Source organism: Bos javanicus, chromosome 19, assembly GCF_032452875.1.
Source record: "Bos javanicus breed banteng chromosome 19, ARS-OSU_banteng_1.0, whole genome shotgun sequence".
Classification (NCBI taxonomy): domain Eukaryota; kingdom Metazoa; phylum Chordata; class Mammalia; order Artiodactyla; family Bovidae; genus Bos; species Bos javanicus.
In genome coordinates, this window is record NC_083886.1 from 10582080 (window position 1) to 10602813 (window position 20734).

A 20734-nucleotide genomic window follows, 5' to 3' on the forward strand; every position below is an offset into this window, starting at 1 on the left:
TTTTAACCCTGTAATGTATTTCCATTCATGAAATGTTATAGAATAAATAAATAAACTATTTACAAACAGGTGAGATTGTGGGTAATTTTTTTTCTTTCCAGCTTTGTCATCTTTCACAAAATAAAAAAAAAGAAGGAAAATAATTTCCCATATTCCTAGCACTGACTAATCCTCCCATTTCATAATTTGATATGTAGATGTAGGTATAATATGTATTTTATTTATTTATTACTTCATTTTGGCTGCACTGGGTCTTTGTTGCTGCTTGTGGGCTTTCTCTGCTTGCGGCAAACAGGGGCTACTTTCCAGTTGCGTTGCACAGGCTTCTCATTGCAGTGGCTTCTCTTGTCATAGCGCATGGGTTCTAGGCGTGCAGGCTTGAGTAGTTGCAGCACGCGGGCTTAGTACTTGTAGAACACAGGCTGTAGAGCTCAGGCTTAGTAATTGTGGCTTTTGGGCTTTGTTGCCCCTTGGCATATAAAATCTTCCCAAACCAGGGGTGGAGCCCATGTCTTCTGCATTGGCAGGTGGATTCTTAACCACTGGACCACAGGGAAGTCCAATATGTATTTCAAACAGTGATAAGAACATACTTATCCCTGATGGTCCAGCGGTTAGCACTTGATATTTTCACTGCCGTGCCCTGGGTTCAACTCCTGGTCAGGGAACTAAGATTCTGCAAGATGCAAGGTATGATCAAAAAAATACCCAAAAAACCATACTTTAAATATTATTTTATAATCTGACTTCTGTGTCAATAAACAGATTTATTTCATTCTTATGTCTGCATAATATTTTGTATGAGATGCTATGTTTATTCACTAATCCTCTCTTGTTAAGATACGTGGGTCATTTCCTATTTTCACTGTTAGAAGCAGTGCTGGGATCGTGATCCATGTAAATCTCCAGTCACCTCTTCAATTATTTCCTTAGGTAAAAAGTCCTGAAGGAAAATTGCTGCATACCTGGGTATCCACATTTTTAAAGCGTTCACCCTCCCAGCCGTGCTTGGAAGCACCCCATCACCCTTGTTAGCTCTGACAGTTAGTGTCCTTTTACTCTTTTAAGGGAATGGTCAGAGCCCAAGAGGGGAGAGACATTTGATACAAGCTCCTCATGCTCACTTCGGCAGCACATATACTAATATTGCAACGATACAGAGAAGATTAGCATGGGCCCTGCGCAAGGATGACACGCAAATTCGTGAAGCGTTCCATATTTTTTAGGAGACACTGATGTATAAAACAGTGTTTTGGACTCTGTGGGAGAGGGAAAGGGTGGGATGATTTGGGAGAATGGCATTGAAATATGTATAATATCATATATGAAACGAGTCGCCAGTCCAGGTTCAATGCGCGATACTGGATGCTTGGGGCTGGTGCACTGGGACGACGCAGAGGGATGGTATGGGGAGGGAGGAGGAAGGAGGGTTCAGGATGGGGAACACATGTATACCTGTGGCAGATTCATTTCGATATATGGCAAAATCAATACAATATTGTAAAGTTAAAAAATAAAATAAAAAAAAAAAATACAAGCTCCTCTTAGCACAGATGAGGAAGACGGAGGTCTGGGAAGGAAATGACTTTGCTGATAGCAGCGATGTGACAGCTCAGAATAATCTACTGGTCAGATCTCTTGACTTACAAACAAGCGCTCTTTACCCAATGGCCTCTGAAGGCTTACTCCTGACCTTTCACCCAGCACTGTTCAACGAGCAGTTACCAAGCCGTTGCAAATGTCAGGTACCGTGCCCTCTAGTGAGCAAAGACCCTGACCTCAACGAGCACAGGAGGATGCGGACAGACAGCACCCCAACAACCCTGGGCAGAAGTCTTCAGGAGCACCGGAGAAGGCCTTTTTGAGGAATTAGTATTTGAGATTGCCTTGAAGAATGCTTAGAAGTTGGACACAGGAAGGAAGAGTGCTCTGGCCCCTGAGGATGACACAGCACAGCTCTGACACTGGTGGGCTTCATCTGGACGGTCCCAACATGGGGGAGAAGCTGGGGCAGGCTGAGGCTGATGAAGCAGGCTGAGGTCCAGGACACAACACTCTTGCTGACCTCCTGAGAAGTCCTTGTTCTGAAGGCTCCAGGGAGCCATGGAGGCCCTGAAGTGCGTGGGCAGAGTTCATTTTAGAAAGCTCACGTGGGCACTTCAGGGACCAGCCCAGAGGCCCAGTGCCAGGCATGAGGCAGTGATTCATAGGCATCAAGAGACCTGCCCTGATTTCTCACACACACGTGGCGATGAGGCAGTGAATTTTGAAAAACTGAAGCATTTTCAAAGAATGATACTAAAATGCCCTAAATTCCCGGTGTGGATGGGGGAGGATTCTCAGGATGGACCGTCCCAAACCGCCTGCCTTTGGCCCACGATGGGGGCTGTGGGCCTGCATTTGTGTGCAGAGGTTTAAGATGCTCTACGATGATGTGTGATGCTCTTTATGATGTTTGCAACCAATTAATAACGGGCCAAGTGACATCGTTGAAGGCTGACCAGTCTGTATCATTGTTGATTCCTCTTCTCTGCCCTGTTTGTCTGAATGCATGCAGGCTAAGTTGCTTCTGTCATGTCCAACCCTTTGCGACCCTATGGACTGTAACCCGGCAGGTTCCTCTGTCCATGGGATTCTCCAGGCAAGAATACTGGAGTGGGTTGCCAAGCCCTCCTCCAGGGGTTCTTCCCGAGCCGGGGACAGAACCCTTATCTCTTACGTCTCGTGCCTTGGCAGGCGGGTTCTTTACCACTGGTGCTACCTGGAAGCCCAGGTGTAACTGAGGCTCAGAGGGCTTCTCAGCGTGCAGAGTAACCAGAAGGAGAATGTGTCTGCCAGAAGAGAGACTTCTGACAAGACTCATGGCGCAAATTATCCCTAGCTTCCCATCCAGGGGTAGCCTCTGGAAGGTGCTGCTGAGACTGCTACATTTTGACTACAGTCCTTTGTGGGAGACCCCCTCCACCCACACACACTGCCCTTCTCCGCACTTTACCTTCCCAAACATCCCCACTCCTAAGGTGAAGTCCAACGTCTGTGGGGTAACGGGCTCTCTCTGCTACTGCTTGCAAAAAAAGTTTATCTGTCTGTGGGGTAACGGGCTCTCTCTGCTACTGCTTGCAAAACAGTTTATTCTTTCTTAATGCTATTTAGGAAACAGTTCAGTTGGGATTACAGTGCACGTGTGGCTGGAGTGAAGGAGGTTATGGAAGATGGGGAGGGGGTAGGGACAGTGACCCCTCAAACACCCGAACTGCACCCAGTCCAAAGTCTTTGCTTTCTCTCTCCTTCAAGTTTTAAGGTTATGGAAGCTGGGGAGGGGGTAGGGACAGTGACCCCTCAAACACCTGAACTGCACCCAGTCCAAAGTCTTTGCTTTCTCTCTCCTTCAAGTTTTAAAATTAATATAGAAGTATGCAAGTAATTCATACCTGGATATGTTTTGAATAAAATTAAAATGTTGCAGGTCAGTTTCTGGATTAGATTATTGCATCATTTTCAATTATAGTCCCTTCCCCCTACTCTTGAGACATAAATACTGTTGTCATTTCTGTGTTTGTCCTTCCGAATCTTTTTACCTTACATTCATTTATGCGGGTAGATCTGTGGGAAATATTCTTGTTTGTTTGTTTTTCCATAAATGATATCACATTATACACACTGTTCAGCAGCGTGCTTCTCTCACTCAACAAGACCTCTTGCAGATCTGTAATCATGTGTTACTTACAAAACTGTCTCACTTTAGACCCGAGAGACACAGGTTTGATCCCTGATCTGGGAAGATCCCCTGGAGTAGGAAATGGCAACCTGCCCCAGTATTCTTGCCTGGAAAATCCCATGCACAGAGGAGCTGTATGGGGTCACAGAATCAGACTGAGCGACGGAGCATGCACACTCGGTGTTCTTTAGATGATATACCACCGCTAGGCAACTCTTCATCATTGTTGGAGGCTGACACTTTTCCATTTTTCACTATTAAAAACAGTGCGGCAAGAGCCTCTTTGTGTGCACACGTGTGTTCTCCAGAGTAAAGACTGAGAAGTAGGGCATAGGTTTTATGCATTTTAAATGTTTAATAGGTATTTCCAAAAAAGTAAAATTCTTGTAGGCGAAGATCAGAATCACACTATTGGTTCAGGTTTTACTTCTTTGGTTAATAGTTTGTGCATCATTTTAGTTCTATTTAGTTCTGTAAATTTCCTGTTTGGTTTTCTCCATTTTCCTACTGATTATCACTCTTTTTATTGAAGTGCAAAGTTATTATCTGCTCTGGATAAACAGTAATCTGTCACCTGTCATGTGTGTTGCTAATATTTTTTTACAGTCTTGTCACTTTTCATTAATGTTTTGTAGGGTCTCAATTTTAAGGTGGTCTGATTTATCAATCTTTTCCTCTATGGATTTTTCTTTTCAGACTTAAGAGGATCTACCCTTTTTCAAAAATCATAAACTTATATATCCTCCTATATATTTTTCTGAAAGCTTTGTTGTTGTTGTTCAGTCTCTAAGTTGTGTCTGACTCTTCGTGACCCCGTGGACTGCACCACACCAGTCTTCCCTGTCCTTCACTATCTCCTGGAGTTTACTCAAACTCATGTCCATTAAGTCAGTGATGCTATCCAATCATCGCATCCTCTGTCGTCCCCTTCTCCTCCTGCCCTCAATCTTTCCCAGCATCAGAGTCTTTTCCAATGAGTCAGTTCTTCGCATCAGGTGACGAAAATATTGGAGCTTAGATTGCTAAATCATCTGGAATTTTTGTGAGTGAATAGTGTAAGGGAGAGAGCTATCTTTATTTCTTTCCAAATGGAAAACCAGTTGTCCCAATGCCTTTAACTGAATAATCTGTTGTTTCTCCACTGAACTGAGATGCTACTTTTATCATTTACCATAAATGTGTGTGTTTCTAGATTATTCTGTTCTATTGATCTACTAGTCTATTTATCCGTTTCTATGTCAATACCTAATGATTGCAGTTGCCATAACTTTCTAATATGTTTTGATTTCTTATAAGATAAATTCTCCTTTCTTATTCTTCTTTTTCAAAAGAATCTTCAACATTCTTAACATTGTGGTCTCTTGTGAATTTTTGAGTGTCTAGTTCCATGAGAAAGACAACGGAATTTTAATATTATTTTCAATGTATGCATAAATTTGGTGACAGTTGGCATCTTATGATAGTAAATCTTTCCACCCATGCACATTCATCCATTTAACATGTATTTACTTAGCATGTCTGTGCCAGCCCTGTTCTTGGCGCTGGGGATATAGCAGTTAACAAATTACTTGCTCTCGTGGAGTTTACATTCTTGAGAAATATTGTATACCATTTTATTTAAGTCTACTTTTATAGTCTTCATTGAAGTGTTATTGTTTTACCCTCTTGCTAGGTTTATTCCTAAATGCTTTCTTTTTGAAAAATGTATATAAATTTGGTCATTGAGTTTCCACACAGAACCTACAAAATCTATAATAATAAATATTCTCTTTCCCCTAAAAGCTTTCAGTGTAAGTATTTTTAAACAAAAGAATTTAGCATACTTCTTTTGGTTTTCTTTAGACGGTAGATTCATAGAGTTGAAAAGCACTGGACATTTTTAACCCTCTATTCTAGAAAGGTTGCGCTTCCTACTTTATGAACAAGATTAAAAATTTTTAAAGAGTGAGCATTCAGACTTTTGTTAGTTTCAAATAACGACTTTCAAATTTGTTTAGGATAGTATGATAAAAGTAAAGATGGGTTAAGTTACATGACTACATAAATATTTAATGGTTATTTAGTTAATTCCTTTTATACTTGTGATTTTTGGTGGGGGTTGGGGGAGGAGGACAGAGGGCTGGGATAGGTGGTAAGCTTCCATGAGACAAAGTTCTACAAAATGACACTAAAAATAAGAAGCACAAAATTCAAAGTAAAATAATTCAACATCATCTTTATCAGACAGACTAGCTAAAATTTAAAAGGATGGATAAAGCCAGTGCCAGACAATGTGTGAAAAAATAAGTGTAGATTGGCTCTGTGCCATGGGATGGCACTCTGGCACTATCAGTCAAAATCTAAAATGTACACTTGCTCTGACTCAACATTTCTACTTCCAGAAAGGAATTTACTTTTCAGATGCATTCTCAGGAAAACAGAAAGATACCTACACAAGAGTGTTCATTTCAGCCTCATTTGCAACAACCAAGAAGACTATAAACAAGCCAAATGTCCTCAACAAATTTTTGCCATATTGTGGCACATCTACATAATAGTCTTTTATGCAGCCCTTTAACCCTAACAAGGCTTGTGTTCCCTGGTGGCTCAGACAGTAAAGCATCTGTCTACAATGCAGGAGACCTGGGTTTGATCCCTGGGTGGGGAAGATTCCCTGGAGAAGGAAATGGCAACCCACTCCAGTACTCTTGCCTGGAAAATCCCATGGACGGAGGAGCTTGGTGCAGGCTACTGTCCATGGGGTCGCGAAGAGTCGGCACGACTGAGCGACTTCACTTTCACTTTCACTTTAAGCCTAACAAGGGAGGTCTATATGTAGCAATAAAGCTACCTTGGGACTTCCCTGCTGGTCCTGTGGTTGAGAATCCATCTTGCAGTTCAGAGGATGGGGGTTTGATCCCTGGTCCGGAAACTAAGGTCCCACTTGCCTTGAAGCAACTAAGCCCGCCTGCTGTGACTACTGAAGCCCTTGACGTCTGGAGCCCGCAGCACAACTAGAGACTCTGTGCACTGCAACGAAAGATCCAGTTTGCTGCTGCTAAGATCCAACACAGCCAAATAACTAATTTTTTAAAAAGATAGTTTAAAAAAGAGATGTTGCTGAAAGGAAAGAACTAATTATAAAACATTGGTTGACTTGCTAAGTCATGTCCGACTCTTGCAGCCCCATGGACTGTAGCCCACCAGGCTCTTCTGTCCATGGGATTCTCCAGGCAAGAACACTGAAGTGGGTTGCCATTTCCTCCTCCAGGTGATCTTCCCAAACCAGAAATCAAACCTGGGTCTCCTGAATTGTAGGAAGGTTCTTTACCAACTGAGCTACAAGGGAATCCCTATAAAACATTATGTATAGCATAATGCAATTCATACAAAGCACACACACTCACATACCATGTATAGGCACACACATATTTTAAATGTGTATAGAATATTCTAGAAGCAGACACAGAAGCCTATTAGCAGTGGTTACCTTTGGGGAATGGAACTGAAAAGGCTGAAGCAGTGGAGGCTTTTCTTTAAAGTCAATACCCCTCTGAGAGTTTTACCAGGAAAAATATAATTTTACCACAAAAGATTAATAATCTCTCCCTCCTCCTCAACCTCCCCTCAAAGTAGCAAACTTTGATTTGTTGTACATAATCTGTGGTTTTGGATTACTTTTACTTTGATTTCTTAAAGTCAAATGTTATCAAAGATTGAAATGATAACCTTGGCACACATGGCATTTAGGATTAAGGGCCTCCCGTGTGGGAGACTTCAGTATCGTAAATGATAATTTAAGTATAGCATTCAAGTCCAAATTTCTTTGTCTTCAATACTTGGAAGAATTGTTGTTGTTGTTCAGTCAGAATGCTGTGGCCAACTCTTTGCGATCCCATGGACTGCAGTACACCAATACTTGGAAGATCAGATCAGATCAGTCACTCAGTCGTGTCCGACTCTTTGCGACCCCATTAATCGCAGCACGCCAGGCTTCCCTGTCCATCACCAACTCCCGGAGTTCACTCAGACTCACGTCCATCGAGTCAGTGATGCCATCCAGCCATCTCATCCTCTGCCGTCCCCTTCTCCTCCTGCCCCCAATCCCTCCCAGCATCAGGGTCTTTTCCAATGAGTCAACTCTTCGCATGAGGTGGCCAAAGTACTGGAGTTTCAGCTTTAGCATCATTCCTTCCAAAGAAATCCCAGGGCTGATCTCCTTCAGAATGGACTGGTTGGATCTCTTTGCAGTCCAAGGGACTCTCAAGAGTCTTCTCCAACACCACAGTTCAAAAGCATCAATTCTTCGGCGCTCAGCCTTCTTCACAGTCCAACTCTCACATCCATACATGACCACAGGAAAAACCATAGCCTTGACTAGACGAACCTTTGTCAGCAAAGTAATGTCTCTGCTTTTGAATATGCTATCCAGGTTGGTCATAACTTTCCTTCCAAGGAGTAAGCGTCTTTTAATTTCATGGCTGCAGTCACCATCTGTAGTGATTTTGGAGCCCAGAAAAATGAAGTCTGACACTGTTTCCACTGTTTCCCCATCTATTTCCCATGAAGTGGTGGGACCAGATGCCATGATCTTCGTTTTCTGAATGTTGAGCTTTAAGCCAACTTTTTCACTCTCCACTTTCACTTTCCTCAAGAGGCTTTTTAGTTCCTCTTCACTTTCTGCCATAAGGGTGGTGTCATCTGCATATCTGAGGTTATTGATCTTTCTCCCAGCAATCTTGATTCCAGCTTGTGTTTCTTCCAGTCCAGCGTTTCTCATGATGTACTCTGCATAGAAGTTAAATAAGCAGGGTGACAATATACAGCCTTGACGAACTCCTTTTCCTATTTGGAACCAGTCTGTTGTTCCATGTCCAGTTCTAACTGTTGCTTTATTGCTCTATTATCTTTATGCATCTAATATTGCAGTCAAGTTCTCTCTCACAAGTAGACTTCCAAGCTCCTGAAATTCTGCTAACCCTGATTTCAGACAAAGCAGAATTAACGTGGGCTACAGGATCTATCAGCCAAACTTGACCGTGGAGATATCATGGAAGTGAGACATGGAAGTGAAATTGTTGTAGAGCAAGAAAATAACAAGAGCTGTGGGAAACCCCCAGGGAGACAGAAGGATCCTGGAACCTGGTGGGGAAGGCAGAGAGCAGATAAGGCCAGGACCAGGCATCTCCGGGGGGGGTGGGGCTAAGGAGAACTTTCTAGTTATGCCCTCCTCTCTGCAGGGACTACAGGCAGGAAAAAGCCCCTTGCGACCAACAGAAGTGTGTGAGAGAGGGCGTTACACAGTGGTGCTGGATCCTGGTCACATTCAGAAACAAGAGGTCCTTTCCCCTGCCCTGAGGACCAGAGTTCCATGACCCAAGGGGAGGTTCTTACCTTAACAGAGAATGGAGACTCCCTAATGGGTAAGGACCCATGGCTGAGGGCAGGTAGGAAATGGAGAATGGATGAGCCCAGATGTTAACCCCAGAATCTCTCTTGCACGTGAGTCTCCCACCATCGCCACTGCTCTTTACCCAGTACACACTCCTCAATTCAGCATAAGGGGTTCAGCCTAGAGAGTAGGCTTTCATCGTCCTCCCAGCTCATGACCACGTAGAATTTATCCCAGGAAAAGTAAAGTTGGTTTAACATTCCAAAATCAATCAGTGAGATTCGCCACAACTAAGAAAACTGGGGCGATCTCTCATCAGATGCCAAAAGAGCATCTGACAAAATCCAACATCCATTAGTGATTGTTCAAAAACAAAACTTCTCAAAAAAAAAAAAAAAAACAAACAAAGCTTCTCTGCAGATGAGAGAAAAGAGAACTGCCCTACACACTGCTGGGGAGTGGGAGGGAGGGTGAATGTACACTGGTGCCGCCACGATAGAAAACAGCATGGAGGTTCCTTAAGAAACTAAAATAAATAGGGAATCCCCTGGCCATCCAGCAGTTAGGACTCGGTGTTTTCACTGTCTGGGCTGGTTCAGTCCCTGGTCGGGGAACTGAGTCCAGCAAGCTACATGGCCTGGCCAAAAGAAACTTAAACATACAGTTGCCATATGATCTAGTAATACCTAGGCATATATCCAGAGAAAACTATAAATCAAAAAGATACATGCAGGACTTCCCTGGTGGTCCAGTGGTTAAGAATCTGCCTGCCAGTGGGGTTCAATCCCTGCCGCAAGAAGATTCCACAGTCATGGACCAACTGAGTCCAGGCACCATAATTACTGAAGCCCACACTCTCTAGAGCCTGTGCTCCACAAGAGACGCCACGGCAATGAGAAGCCTGTGCGCTAAAATGAAGAATAACCCCTTGCTCGCCACAACTAGAGAAAGCCCAAGTGCAGCCACAAAGACCCAGCACAACCAAAAATAAATAATTTTAAAAAAAGAAAAGTAGAATAATAAAAAATTGGAAAAAATAAAACAATTTTTAAAAAGATATGTGCACCCCAATGTTCATAGCAGCACTTTTTACAATAGTCAAGAGAAAGAGACAACCTAAATGTCCATAGGCAAGTGAATGGATAAAGATATAATATGTATACACAACGGAATATTACTCAGCCATAAGAAAACAGAATGAAATAATGCCATTTGCAGCAACCTGGGTAGACCTAGAGATTATTATGCTAAGCTTGAAGTAAGTCAGACAGAGACAAATATATATCACTTACATGTGGAATGTAAAATGTGATACAAATGAATTTATTTGCAAAACAGAAACAGACTCACAGACGTAGAAAACAAACTCATGGTTACCAGAGGGGAAATCTGAGGAGGGAAAAATTAGGAGTTTGGGATTAGCAAATGCAAGCTACTATATATAAAATAGATTAACATCAAGCTCTTACTGTATAGGACAGGGAACTGTATTCAATATCTTCTAACAAGCCATCATGAAAAAGAACTTGAAAAAGAATATATATATTTAAAAATAAAAATAAATTAAGACTGATTCTCTTTTTAATTAATTAGTCAATTTTTTTGAAGTATAGTTGATTTACAATGCTGTGTTAGTTTCTGGTGTACAGCAAAGTGATTCAGTTATATATCTTTTTTAAAGATTCTCTTCCCTTATAGGTTATTACAAAATATTGGGTGTAGCTTCCTTTGCTATACAGTAGGTCATTATTGGTTATCTATTTCATATGTAATAGTATGTATATGTTGATCCCAAATTCCTACTTTATGCCTCCTATCTCAGTTCGTAAAGAATCTGCCTGCAATGCAGGAGACCCGGGTTTGATCCCTGGGTCGGGAAGATCCCCTGAAGAAGGAAATGGCTACTCACTCTAGTATTCTTGCCTGGAGAATCCCATGGACAGAGGAGCCTCACAGGCTAAAGTCCATGGGGTCTCAAGAGTCAGACGTGACTTAGTGACTAAACCACCACCACAGACTTCCCGTTTGGTGACCATAAATTTTTTTTCTGGTTGAGTCTGTTTCTGTTTTGTAGGTATGTTCATTTGTATCATTTTTAAAATTCCATATATAAGTGATTTAATATGTATTTGCCTTTTCCTGGCTGGCTTACTTCACTTAATATGATAATCTCTAGGTCCTGTTGCAGCAATCTATGTTGCTGCAAATGGTATTATTTCATTCTTTTTTACGGCTGAGTAATATTCCATTGTGTGTGTGTGTGTGTGTGTGTATCACATTTTCTGTATTTTTTTTAAATTTTATTTTATTTTAAAACTTTACACACATTTTCTTTATACTTTTCTCTGTCGATAGGCATTTAGGATGCTTCTATGTCTTGGATATTGTAAATAGTGCTAAAATGAACATTGGGGTACATGTATCTTTTTGAATTATGGTTTTCTTTGGATCTATGCCCCAGGAGTGGGATTGCAGAATTATATGATAACTCTATTTTCGTTTTTTTAATTAATTTGTTTCTTTATTTTTATGGATGCACTGTGTCTTCATTGTTGCGCTGGGGCTTTCTCGATTTACGGTGAGTGGGTCTACTCTTTGTTGTGGTGTGTGGGCTTCCCACTTCGGTGGCTTTCCTTGTGGTGGGGCCTGAGCTCTGGAGCATGCAGGCTTCAGGAGTTGTGGTGCATAGGCTTAGTTGCTCCGTGTCATGGGGAATCTTCCAGGGCCAAGGATCGAATCCGTGTCCCCTGCACTGGCAGGCGGATTCTTAACCACTGGACCACCAGGGTAATCCTATTTTTAGTTTTTTAAGGAACCTCCTCCATACTGTTCTCCATAGTGACTGCACCAATTTACATTCCCACCAACAATGTAGGAGGGTTCCTTTTTCTCCATACCCTCTCCAGCATTGATCATTTGTAGATTTTTTGATGATGGCCATTCTGATGGGTGTGGGGTGATACTTCATTGCAGTTGTGATTTAATGTAGATTCTCTTTAAAATAAAACAAAACAAAAAACACTTCTCTGCAAATGAGGAATAGAAGAGAACTTCCTCAAACCAGACAAAGGGCATCTACCAAAAAACCCTATCACTAACATCATAATGGTAAAAGACTGAAGGCTTTCTCTGTAAGACTAGAAACAAAGCAAGTGTGTCCTTTTCTTGTATTTCTATTAAGCGTTGTACTGGAAGTTCTATCAGTGCAGTGAGGCAAGGCAAAAGAAATTAAATGCATCAAAATTTGAAAGGGAGAAGTGAAACTGTCTTTGTTTATACACAGTATGATCACATGTGTAGAGGATTCTAAGGAATCTATAAAACAACTGTTAGAACTAATAAGTGGGTTTAGTAAGGTTGCAGCGTGCAAGCCCAAAACACAAAAACCACTTGTGTTTCTGTTTTCTAACAACAAAGCATCAGAAACTGGAACTTAAAGTAATAGTACCATTTATAATTGTATCAAAAATATCAAATAATCAAGGATAAATCTGACAAGATGTACACAATCTATACTGAAAACTACAAAACATGGCTAAGAGACATTAAAAACATACGTAAACAGAGAGATAGACTTTGTTCATAGGTTCACATCATTCAAATGTCAGTTCTTCCCAAATTGATCCGTGTGTTTCTTGTTTCCTTGCCTCAGTAGTTGAAAGTCCCTGTAAAACACCTGGGTGGGTACTGTTGGTGACTTGGAGGGTTTCAGTGAGAGAGGGAGGTGGGAACACTGTGCTCACATTGGTGGCGCCTTCCCTGGGCAGTGATGCTTCTGGTTCCTGGCAGGGTTCTGCCAGCCATTTACCATCTGGTCTCTGGTCCAAGCTGCCACTCCCACTGTTTTCATTAAAGGCAGCCATCCTCACCTTTGCCCCTTGGCCCATGGAGAGGAGAATGTGCAGCCATCGGCCTGGAGGCTCCCCACGTGGAATCCCAACTAATCGTGCCGTCACGGCCCCTGTGGTCCTTCAGCTATTGGTGCCTCCTCTAGGCACAGAGCTGTGCAGAAGTCTCCCGAGCTCTGCTTTGAGGTTCCTGAATGTGATTTCTCATCTGTTTTCTTTTTTTCTTGTAAGACTGAGTGATTGATTTAGCTGTGCCCAGTCTTAGTTGTGGCATACAGGATCTTGTCCTCTGACCAGGGATCAAAGCCAGGCCCCCTGCATTGGGAGCTTGGCGTCTTAGCCACTGGACCACCAGGAAGCCTTCCCATCTGTTTTCTGTCTTTTCTGGAATCCTGCTGTTTCTCATCTAGTGGGAGTCCCCCTTCTTCAAATGGAGCTATGTATGTTGTTTATTTGGGTGTTTGGCTGGTTTTTATTACCTCTATCATTCCTATGAATTTGGTCCAGGAGAACCAAGATTGTAGTATGTAATCAGTTCAGTCCACCACCTTGAAACTGGTACCTTCTCTCCTCCTTTCTCCGCACCCCCTTCCCAGGTCTCTTTCTTCCTCCAGGATCCTGACCCAACTCTCAACACCTGACCCGGTGATCAGGAAGTCAAGAAGCCCCAAACCTTCTTGAGAAAACAATTCCAGAGCTGCTTGGTCTTCTTGGTGTTCATTAGTTTTACCCCTGGTCACCCTCAGATGTTAACTTCTGGATTCTAAAGTGGAGTCCAAAGCCCACCATGACCCACCCCTCAGGGGTCCTTCATCCCAGGTAGAGCCCAGCATGGGTTTTGTGAAAATAGACTTTATTATAATAAAATGTCTTTTTAAACAAATGCCCCCACCATTCCACACCCCTGGAGACCAAGGTGGGGGTGGGAGTTCAAACAGTCTCCCACCACAGCAATGGAAACATGCAGAGACACTCACCCAGCCAGAGTGTGAGGCAAAGGGTGCTAAGGGGAGGAGGGGGACAAACCCCCACCCCACTCTGAACAGGGAATGTATGAAAATAGTTGCATAAATCTGTCCTCTCCCCCAGCCCCCAGACTCCAACAGGGGCCAGAGGAAAACGATGCAAAAGAGAAGTTGAATCCGATGAGCAAAATAAGGCAAACCCAACTCCTGCTTTCTGCCCACTGGCCCAGGGTCTAGGGTCTCAGGTCTCGCAGTGGGGTGCGGAGGGGCGCTGTGGGGCGGGGTCAGGCCCGCTTTGGCTTGGCCGTTCTCCTTCCCGGGCCTGTGCAGTGGAAGCGAGAGGGAGGAAGCTGGGCTGAGGCACTGAGTATGTACATCTATATACACAGCTCCGCCCCCGGGGTGGGGGGCTCGGCAGAATCCAGTGCAAACTTTCCTTCAGGAAGGGAAGACATGAAGAGGACGGCCAGCGCCGTCGGAGGGAACAGGATCTCCCCGAGCCAAGCATGTGGAGGCCGAGAGGGGACTGGCATAGCGCGGTGGACAGCAGGCGCAGACGGGTGAACCAGGGGTGACAAGTCCGTGTCCCCGGCCGGCTCAGGCACCAGGTGCTCAGCCCCTGGACTCACTCCCGCGCCGGGGCTCAGGGTCCCCGCCTGTAAGAAGACGATGCCCATCCAGAGGACCAGCCCCTCCTCTAGCTCTGACCTTCACTGAGTCAGAGTCCTGTCCCAGCGCCACGGCGCTAACTGGGGAGAACCAGAGTCCAGGGTCTTCCCCGCGCAGCTGGGGCCTCGGTTGGGCCACAGCATCACTCCTTCTTCCCCGAGCCCAGTTTCCTGAGGAGCTGCTTCCCCTTGGAGAGGAGAACCCACACCTTCCTGCTTGGGCCCTGTGGCAACTCCGGTTCAACCTTGGGGAAGTGGCGAGGGCCAGGAGCACAGGGCCAGCCTGGGGGCGCTGGGGGCCCCTGGGTTGAGCTAACCCAGTCCTAGAAAGTGAGAGAAAAGGGCAAGGTCAAGACCCCCACCCCACCCTGCCTCCTTTACCCCACGACCTCAGGAGCCCGCAGGCCCCAGGTCATCACAGAAGCACAGGCGTGAACCAGAACCCACAGTCCAGCCGCCGCCCCATGCAGAGCACCAAGTGGGCATGAAGATGGGGGAGCACAAAGCAGGCAGTCAGAAGGGATAGACAAGGAGGCTCAGTTCTGCTTCAGTTCTCTTGGACGGGGGCGAATCCCTTCCCTCCTCTGGGTCTCTCTGCAGGATGCTGGGCTGATGGAGTTCAAGAGCCCTTGGACTTGACCCTTGGAATGGGTGCTCCAACACTCCCCCCCACCCCATCATCCCCTCCCAGCCAAAGGGAGAGCAAGGACAGGGATGCTGGAAGGAGCCAGACACTCCAGGGAAGGTGGCTCCTGCACCACCGCACAGACAAGGAGCAGGCCCACATGGTGTCTGAGGGCCTTCAGGGAGGGGAGGAGTGCCCACTCCACGGGGGCAAGGTGGAGACTTTTCCTTGGATGGCCCCGGAGAGGGCTGCAGGGAGGCAGGGCCAGAGGCACTCACACTCACCACGAGCTCTCTCCAGAGAGAGCTGCTCCCCGCCCGCCCCTCCCTGCCCTTAGCATGCCCCCTCTGCAGAATCTCCTTGTTCTATGAGCCCCCATGAGTGGCTCACTCTGCCACCCGCCTACCCAGACTATGCTGTAAGTGGCCTAAAAACAGGGACTGGACAAACGAGAGAGCCACGAGGAAGTGTCCCCCCACCCGCTGAATTCCAACGTCCCCTCTGTGACCTCCTGTGCCTGGTACAGCCCCGTCAGGTCCTACCAGCCTATGTGTTCTCCACTCCCGCCCCCTACTCCCTTCCCACCAGGGCCTGGCAGTCTACCAGCACAACCAATCACAGAGCCCAGGTGCCGGGTGCCCAGCCTGGGGCCCGCCTCCACCTAAGACCCTGGTGATCTGGCAGAGCAGCCCGCAAAGAGGTCTGCTGGCACCCAGAGGGGGCTTCCCAGGTGGCGCAAGTGGTAAAGAACCCGCCTGCCAACGCAGGAGATATAAGAAACGTGAGTTCAACCCCTGGAGTCGGGAAGATCCCTTGGAGGAAGGTAGCACCCAGAGGTCAAAGAATCTCTTTCCAACTAGCCAGGGCTGATGGCTGGCCAGGGTGGGGAGAAGATCAGAGACCCTTACCACTCCTGCCCAGGGCTCCCGGGAGGGAAGGCTTGCTGGGGAGACACACGGAGGGGCCCCAGAAATGAATGGTTTGAGGTTATCCATGGACTCCGACTGTTTAAACCTCCTCTTTTATACACGCCCCCAGCAAGAAAATGGAAAGTTGGACATAAAATCATGCCTCTGATGCCCCTAAGAGGTCATGACACAGAGGACAAGGGTGGGGAGATGGAGACTATTATTACTGGTGGCGTTAGGATCACTCTTCTGTCACCAATAATAATCACAATATTATAATACCATAGTCATATAGTATCATAATACACTGATGAGCCACAATGTGGATGTCACACAAAATTCTATGAGCAGCATGTGCTATAGAATACGGAGAGTCAGCTAACGTGGGACAGTACACACTAGGATGACATGTGCTCCTAAGGCAGCTGGCACTACCCTGAATAAGGTAAGGGGAGGGGCAGGATCCGAGTGCCCAAGTGGGCTCATGGCAAGAGCTCCCTCCCCTGTTCCTAGAAGAAGGTGGACAAGCCCATGTCTGAGACAAGGAGCACTATCTGATCGTGTGAGATGAGGAACAGGGTGACGTGGACCCAGGGGGTCAGTCCCCACTTACATGTCGCTCTCTCTACATATATCTATCTCCATCTAGCACTGGACTCTTCTCCTCCTCGTTCTCTGAAGAACAGGGAACAAAGACAGGAGACGGGTTACCGGCAGACCACGAGCTCTCCACCCAGTCTCCAGGTCACCCAGGTCACTAGGTCCTGCTTGCACAGCCCCTGACTCTGGAACTAGTGCAGATGAAGGCCCAGGGCTTTCTGGTGGGGGCCCGGCCCCCTCATCCTCTTCGTGCCCTGGGAGCCTGTAAGTGTACTCCACCCACCCAGGAATTGGAGCCTTGCTGGGCATCTGGCTTTAAAAAGCGCCTGGGAGCCGGGGAGCTGCAGCAGGGGATCAGGGAGGGTCCCTGTGATGGGGGCTGTGATGGCGAGAGGTGTGGGAAGCTTGAGGTCCCTTTTCCAGGGGCCCTCCCCTGCTCTGGCCAGGGGTGTGGACAGCCGGGTCAGATGAGATGGGGATCAAGGTCTCAGCCTTGCCCCACTGTGCAAAGGGGCACACGCTAGGGGGAGGGGGGCAGGGAGAGTCACCCTGGCTGGTTCCCTCTGGCCGTGGGCACAACCCCCTCCTGGGCACCATGGGCACCTGGACCGCTGCACGCAGCTGCACCCCTCCCACGACGCAGCATAGAGACCCAACTGCTGAGCCTGGAGCCCAGGTCCTCACTGACCTGGCCCTCGGATGGGGCTGCCCCAGGCTCCCTGTCTGAGCCGCCTGCCTCAGGCCCAGGGCCCTCCAGGAAGTTGGATGGAACCAGGCCCCGCTGTCCATTCAGCTCCCCCTGGGGAGGAGATGCGGGTGAGACAAGACCAGGAAGGGCCTCAACAGCACCCCCTGGACCCTGAAGCCCCGGGGGGGACGGCCTGGGGTCGACGTTCCCATCGTGGGAGGCGACTGGCCTGTCCCTCTGGGCTTCCATCAGGAACCTGGCTCCCCACCATGGCTCCAGGAGAGCCCCCTTGGGCACACCCCCCACCACATCCTCACATAGTAGAAACCGTCATCGTCCATGGCCCCGAACACAGTGATGACGTCCCCTGCCCGGAAGGGCAGCTCTGCCTACGGAGAGACCACGAGGCAGGAGTCAGGCCGGGGCAGGCGCGGTCACCACCCCGCCTTGGCTGGGCTCTGAAGGGGCTCACCTCCACATCCATGTTGGGAGAGCTCTCCCGGGGGTTGTAGTCAAACGCGGCCACCATGGAATGGGGAGCTTTCAGGCCAGCAGAGGAGGCCAGCGCAGGGGGCCCTGGAGGGGGAGGAGAAGACGACTCGGGACTCTCTCTAGGCACTCCCACCCCTCTCCTGTCCTCGGCGCTGGAGACCTGCCGACCCGAGTCACCACCTCCACAGCAGCTGTGCCTCCAGGGGAGGCTGGAGGCGCAGGGAAGCCCCTCACCTGCACAGGGCTGGGCGGGCCCTTCCCACTCAGCTGCGGAGAGAAGGGGCCTGTGAGCCCTGCCCCTCTGTCCCTCCCCTTGGGGGGCAGGAGAAGGCAGGGGGCTGGTACTGGGCAGGCAGGATGCTCAGCCTCACACAGGGAGAGATGCAGGAGAAGGACCATCAGCCCGAGAGCAGACCCGCCCTGTGGTCTTCACAGTGAACTAAGGGCCAGACAGGGTCGGTGACTTGCTCCAGGTTGCACAGAACGTATAGCCAGGTACTTTCTGGAATGGGGCTTCCCAGGCAGTGCTAGGGGTTAAGAGCCCGCTTGCCAATGCAGGAGACATAAAGACAAGGACGCTTTCTAGAACAGAGGTTCCGGTAAAACACTGCCCGTCCCCATTAGAATGAAGCTCCCTATGGGACGCATGGCTGTGGGTGAAGGTGGGGCCGGTTCCCTCCACCTGCTCAAGACAGACCTTGCATGTGTTTCCCGAGAGCCAGGCAGTGCCCCCGCTGCCTTCCTCCTCATCCTCAGGGGCCCTGAAGAAGAAGAGTATCACACCCACCTTTCTTGGAGCGGCGGGGCTTGGGGGGAGGCCCAGCGGTATGGGCTGCAGAGTAGACGAACAGGCCGTTCCCTGATCCAGACAGGTAAGCAGACGTTAGAGGGAAACTGAGGTGAGGGAGCGAGATGGACAGTGACTCTGGTCTCCTCTTGGGGCTGTGCTGGGGTTCCTGCGCTCAAGCCTCTAAGGCCACTCTTCCCTTCCCATCCCTGACCTCCAGGATCCAAAATACATGGCCAGTCCCCCTGCAGCGGCCCCCGTGCCGCGTGGCAAGCTCACTACTGCGGCCACGCGGGCCCAAGTCTCTGAGGGCCCCAGTGACTCTGCCAGTCTCTGGATCAACCAGATACCCTGGATGCTCCTGACGTCCCAATTACTTGGGGTTAGGGGGTGTTGAGTCGGAACTGGGGTGGGGGACAGTGGGCGAGGAGCCAGAGCTAGTCATACCTGAGCCCTCGGTGAGAACCTCTGGGGACAGATGGCCCTGCTGGAGCAGCTGCTGTGTCCCCGCAGGGCTGTCCACGGCCACCTCAGCCACCATGTTGCAGGGGATGTAGCCCCACCGGCCCCCACCCTCACCCTGGTAGAAGCCATCTGCATCTTTGTCTCCAAACACCTGGAAGCAGAAGAGACCAGCTGTGTCAGCAGGCCAGTTCTGCATGCTCCCTGCACCCCGAGCCCACAGCGCCCCCCAACCCGGGACTGCAGAAGAATGCTCTGCCTTTCATGGAACCGGAAATAGGGGGAAATAGCCAAGAAGAAGGATCAGAGGGATGACAGAAAACAGCTCTATCCGTATGATCATCACTCACGATCCTCACATTCATTCCCCCAGTCCACCCCAGACTGGATCTCCCTGACCTCAGAGTTTTAGCCCAAAGCCTTCAGGAAATCCTTGGAGGCTCAGTAGAGGTCGTCATGCTAACAGCAGCAGTATCACGCTGTGCCACGTGCCAGGCAGTTTCAGCGCCCTGTGGGTACTGAATCCTCTAATCCTCAAACAAGCCTGTGAGGCAGACACTCACGTGATCCTCACTTTACCCATGAGGCCCAAAGGAAAGAATCTGCTTCGGGTTTCACAGCTCGAAGTGGCACTGTCGCGACCCCACTCCACATCACCTGGCTCTAGAAGCTGCGTTCCCACCCGGGTGTGGCTATGATCCCTCCAGGACAAGGCAGGAAAGGAGGGAGGAAGCAGGACCAGACAGCAAGTCAGTCACCTTCAGGATCTGGCCCTCCCGGAACGGGAGCTCCTCTTCCCCAGCATCAGGGTTGGGTGACATTGACACGGGGTCGTAGTCAAACAGAGCCACAAAGACCCTGACAGGGAGGTCCCGGAGGGCCAGGGATGCTTCTGGAGGGCTCCTCGGGGGAGCTGCGCGGGAGAAACAGCAATCAACTCTGGCCAAGGAAGCGGGAGAGGACCCCTTGGCCTGGCCCAGCCCCCACAGAGGCTCACCCAGCTCTGTGGAGCCTGGCCTGGGGGCCCAGCCCCTTCTCCGCTGGGAGCCGCTCTGCCCTGGGCTTTCCAGCCCTCTGGGCTCCCCAGACTCTGCTGCCTGCAAAGAGAGGGCAACAGACAGCAGGAGTGATGCACCACCCCTCTGATGGGCGCCTCATTAGGGGCAGGGCCCCAGGAGCGCTCCCCCCAGCTCTGCCCCGTCGGCGGAAGCGCACAGCAGAGCAGGGACACATTCCTCTCCTGGAGCCGTGGCCCAAGCTCACTGGAGCCATCGGACACCCCCACGGGTGGAGGAAGGGCAAGAGGGGAGGCCCCGGCTCCGGCCACCTTAGCAGATGAGTGCAGTAGAGGGACTAAGTTTTAGATCTGAGAGCTGGCCGAGGAGCGTGTGAGAGGAGGGCCTCTTCTCGGTGTCAGGGTTGGGCGATGCTGGACATCGCAGGCTGGGTCCTGAAGCTGTCACTAGCTAAGCGGAGGAAAGGGTCACGTGCCCCAAAGGCAGGGGGCCTGCTGGCAGCAATGGGCGACTTATGGCCACAGAACATCGGCGCATCCCAGTTCCGATCGATCGGCAGAAGCAGCAAAGCAGTGGAATGTGGGTG

General features: G+C 48.5%; 1 protein-coding gene and 1 non-coding gene across 7 annotated transcripts in view; one reads left to right on the forward strand and one right to left on the reverse strand.

Annotated features, from left to right (window-relative positions):
• Nucleotides 1-1116: 1116 nt before the first annotated feature.
• On the forward strand, nt 1117-1223 carry LOC133233080 (U6 spliceosomal RNA). Its single transcript, XR_009731563.1, has one exon. It is a non-coding gene; the product is annotated as a U6 spliceosomal RNA (small nuclear RNA).
• Nucleotides 1224-13773: 12550 nt separating this feature from the next.
• TSPOAP1 (TSPO associated protein 1) overlaps nt 13774-20734 on the reverse strand; it is a 28485-nt gene continuing 21524 nt past the window's right edge. For 3 of the 6 annotated variants that reach the window (XM_061390102.1, XM_061390100.1, XM_061390106.1), the window contains 8 exons: nt 20130-20229; nt 19891-20045; nt 19118-19286; nt 18671-18742; nt 17864-17967; nt 17709-17780; nt 17392-17502; nt 13774-14893 (listed from right to left, as the gene is read on the reverse strand). In XM_061390102.1, coding sequence (XP_061246086.1) covers nt 14714-14893; nt 17392-17502; nt 17709-17780; nt 17864-17967; nt 18671-18742; nt 19118-19286; nt 19891-20045; nt 20130-20229 — 963 coding nt within the window. In that variant the 3' untranslated portion in view covers nt 13774-14713. Of the gene's footprint in view, nt 14894-16716; nt 16779-17391; nt 17503-17708; nt 17781-17863; nt 17968-18670; nt 18743-19117; nt 19287-19890; nt 20046-20129; nt 20230-20734 lie in introns of those variants that run through there. The other 3 variants (XM_061390101.1, XM_061390104.1, XM_061390105.1) reach the window with 3 other exon arrangements.